This window comes from Acanthisitta chloris, unplaced genomic scaffold (genome assembly GCF_000695815.1).
Source record: "Acanthisitta chloris isolate BGI_N310 unplaced genomic scaffold, ASM69581v1 scaffold2330, whole genome shotgun sequence".
Lineage (NCBI taxonomy): Eukaryota > Metazoa > Chordata > Aves > Passeriformes > Acanthisittidae > Acanthisitta > Acanthisitta chloris.
In genome coordinates, this window is record NW_008653161.1 from 11,470 (window position 1) to 14,577 (window position 3,108).

Genomic DNA, 3,108 nt, shown 5'->3' on the forward strand with positions numbered 1-3,108 from the left:
ACAAGAAGTGAGTAAGTAACATAACTTGGACAGTGTTTCTTAAACAGCTGTAACAGTCTAGCTCTGGGAGCATATTGATTGTGTTGTATATTTAGTGTGAAAACACAGCAATATGTACTGACTGAAAATCCTAAGGAGACCTTGCTTACTGATGTCTGAGCATTGTGTGTGCACATAGGTATATAAATGATAATAACATAGAAAATAAAGAATATATATAATAACTTGGACAGTGTTTCTTAAACAGCTGTAACAGTCTAGCTCTGGGAGCATATTGATTGTGTTGTATATTTAGTGTGAAAACACAGCAATATGTACTGACTGAAAATCCTAAGGAGACCTTGCTTACTGATGTCTGAGCATTGTGTGTGCACATAGGTATATAAATGATAATAACATAGAAAATAAAGAATATATATATGTAATATATACAGATAATCTGGTAGAACATTGAGTTTCTTTCACAGACTGCAGACAGTACAGCTGGGAACCACGTACATGACCCACATTTCTTCTGAAACTCACCATCTGAACAAGGGCTTGTACATACAAAACATATTCAGTATTTTCTTAGCCCTCTGTGCTCCGAGCATTTAAAGAGGTGTTTTAACTTTAGATCAGGTACCATTCTGTGCTTCTCTATGTCTAATAGAGTATGGCTTTATTTTAAATGGCATTTTTCCTCCATGCCTTTTTGTGTTTGACAAACCTGCTGGAGTGAGAAATCACTTTTGCAGTGGACTTCCATACACATTCTTGGCAGGAGCAGGGGAAGAGCAGGTAGAGAGGAGCAGTGTGGTTCTGGAGTAGTTTTGCTCACAAGCATTCAAGAGACAGACTGGATTTCAGAACTGCTGCTGCCTAAACCTGAAAGCTTTTCTTTAGAGGCTGAGGTGAACCTTTCTGCTACAAGGATTTCTGCAAGGCTTTCTGTCCCTTTCTGCCATCTTTTTTTAGAATAACTGTTGAAAGAGGTTTTTTTATAAACATGGAAAGCTGTTCTCTAAGAAAGAGGACACAGTGTGTAGTTCAGCAAGAGGCACAGCCAAGAAGGAGGGAGGTGTATGTTGGATCTTGGCTGGGATGCTGTATAGCTAAGGAGTAATGGAGATGATGGTGGATGTGATTTCTTGCAATGTTCTACATATGGAAAATTCAGGTTTTTTTTAAACTCTGGGCAGACTGAGGAAGAAAGTGTCGAGTAGTGGCAAAATGTGATGGTCAAAGATAAAGGTTTGGCAGGGTATTTGGAACCCCATAGCTAGTAGTGGCCATTCCCAGAGCGGTAGGCTGTAGCAGTTCTTGGCTTGAGTGCTCACCCCAGGCAGATCCCTTCAGCAAGATGAATGTCAGGACACTGCAAACATGCCACAATGGCATTGCTGGTTCCATTGGCTGCTCTGTTGAACTGCAGTGAGTGGTTAACTTCAGGCAACCTTGTGAAGGTCTCAGGTGTCAGGGATGACCTCATGGCTTGTCAGCTTCATTGCTCTTGCAAAATCCTTCTGCTGCTACTATACCTTTCTCTTGTGTTGCTTTTCTTGCTTGTTTGACTTCCTCTGTGTGAGCAGGCATGTGATGTCTGTCAGTTGTTTGCTCTTTGACCCTTCCAGGCCTGGTGCTAGTAGCCTGTTCTGTTGTAGGGAACGGGACGGTGTATCCAAATGAACAGTGACTTCTGTTCCTAAGAAACCAGATCAGGCTTCATGCAAATCATAGAAACAACCAGGCTGGAAAAGACCTCAAAGGTCATTAAGTCCAAGCCTATTGTGGTTCCTAGACCTTGGCACTAAGTGCCACATCCAGTCTCATCTTGAAAACCTCCAGGGATAGTGAATCCACCACCTCCCTGGGCAGCCCATTCCATTGCCTGATCACTCTCTCCATAGAAGATCTCTTTTAATATCCAACCTAAACCTCCCCTGGCAGAGCTTGAGTCTGTGCCCTTTTGTCCTACTGCTGGTTGCCTGGCAGAAGAGACCAACCCCCACCTGACTCCAACCTCCTGTCAGGGAGTTGTAGAGGGTGATAAGGTCTCCCCTGAGCCTCCTCTTCTCCAGGCTGAACACCCCCAGCTCCCTCAGCCTCTGCTCATGGCACTTGTGCTGCAGTCCCTTCACCAGCCTCACTGCTCTTCTCTGGACTCTTCTACTACTGACTTACAAGTTTCTTCAAGATTCTGTCCTTTAGCTTCCCTATCTGTAAGGCTTTCCTGCATTTTTTAAAATTGAGAACTTTCAGTATGAAGAGCCGTTTCAAGAATTGTTTTGTGTAGTGACTGTGAGATCTCAAACATATAGAAAGTATAAACTGTAATTTTGCAGACCTGCATCAGGTAAATGCACAGGAGACATTTGAGGAAGCTGCCATCTCATGCAAGCATTGTGGTAATAATAGTTGTCTCCCCGCAGATGTTCCTGTACTTTGGTGAGCTCGGACTGGCTACCTGCTCTGCTGACCACCTCATCATTTTGTGGAAGGATGGTGAACGGGAGTCCAGCCTGCGCAGTCTGACTCTGTTCCAGAAATTGGCTCAGAATGGTGATTTGCAGCTCAAACCCTAAACTGCTTGAACACAGGCTGCACAGATACAAACTGGATGTGTGTTAAATGTGGGTGTAGAGGACGTCTGAGCTGCTTACACTTAATGTCACATGTTACATTGGAAATTTTATTAGTTGCTGCTACTCAAAGGAGAATCCTGCATGTTGAAACTTGGCTCACTCTGTCAGCAGAAATGGTGTTCTCTTAAAAGACTGAAGGTAATGATGACTCATTAAATAGCTTTTGATATTATTCTTAATGTTTAAAATGACCATAGGCTGAGAGACTTGAGGCTGTTCAGCCTGGACAAGAGAAGGTTGTATGGAGATCTCATAGCACCTTCCAGTATCTGAAGGGGCTCCAGGGAAGCTGCAGAGGGATCTCTGTTAGGAACTGCAGGGACAGGACAAGGAGTAATGGGGAGAAATTGAAAGAGGGAAACTTAGATTAGATATTAGGAAGAAGTTTTTTCCTGTGATGGTGGTGAGACTGGCACAGGTTGCCCAGGGAGGCTATGGCTGGTTCACAACCAGGCTGGATAAAGCCTTGAGCAACCTGCTCTGG

General features: G+C 43.7%; 1 protein-coding gene across 1 annotated transcript in view; it reads left to right on the forward strand.

Moving 5' to 3' along the window:
• WDR41 (WD repeat domain 41) overlaps positions 1-2,564 on the forward strand; it is a gene marked incomplete at its 5' end in the record, with an annotated part of 13,286 nt that extends 10,722 nt beyond the window's left edge. The window contains one exon of the mRNA XM_009079599.1: positions 2,412-2,564. Coding sequence (XP_009077847.1) covers positions 2,412-2,564 — 153 coding nt within the window. The remainder of the gene's footprint in view (positions 1-2,411) is intronic.
• Positions 2,565-3,108: the final 544 nt, after the last annotated feature.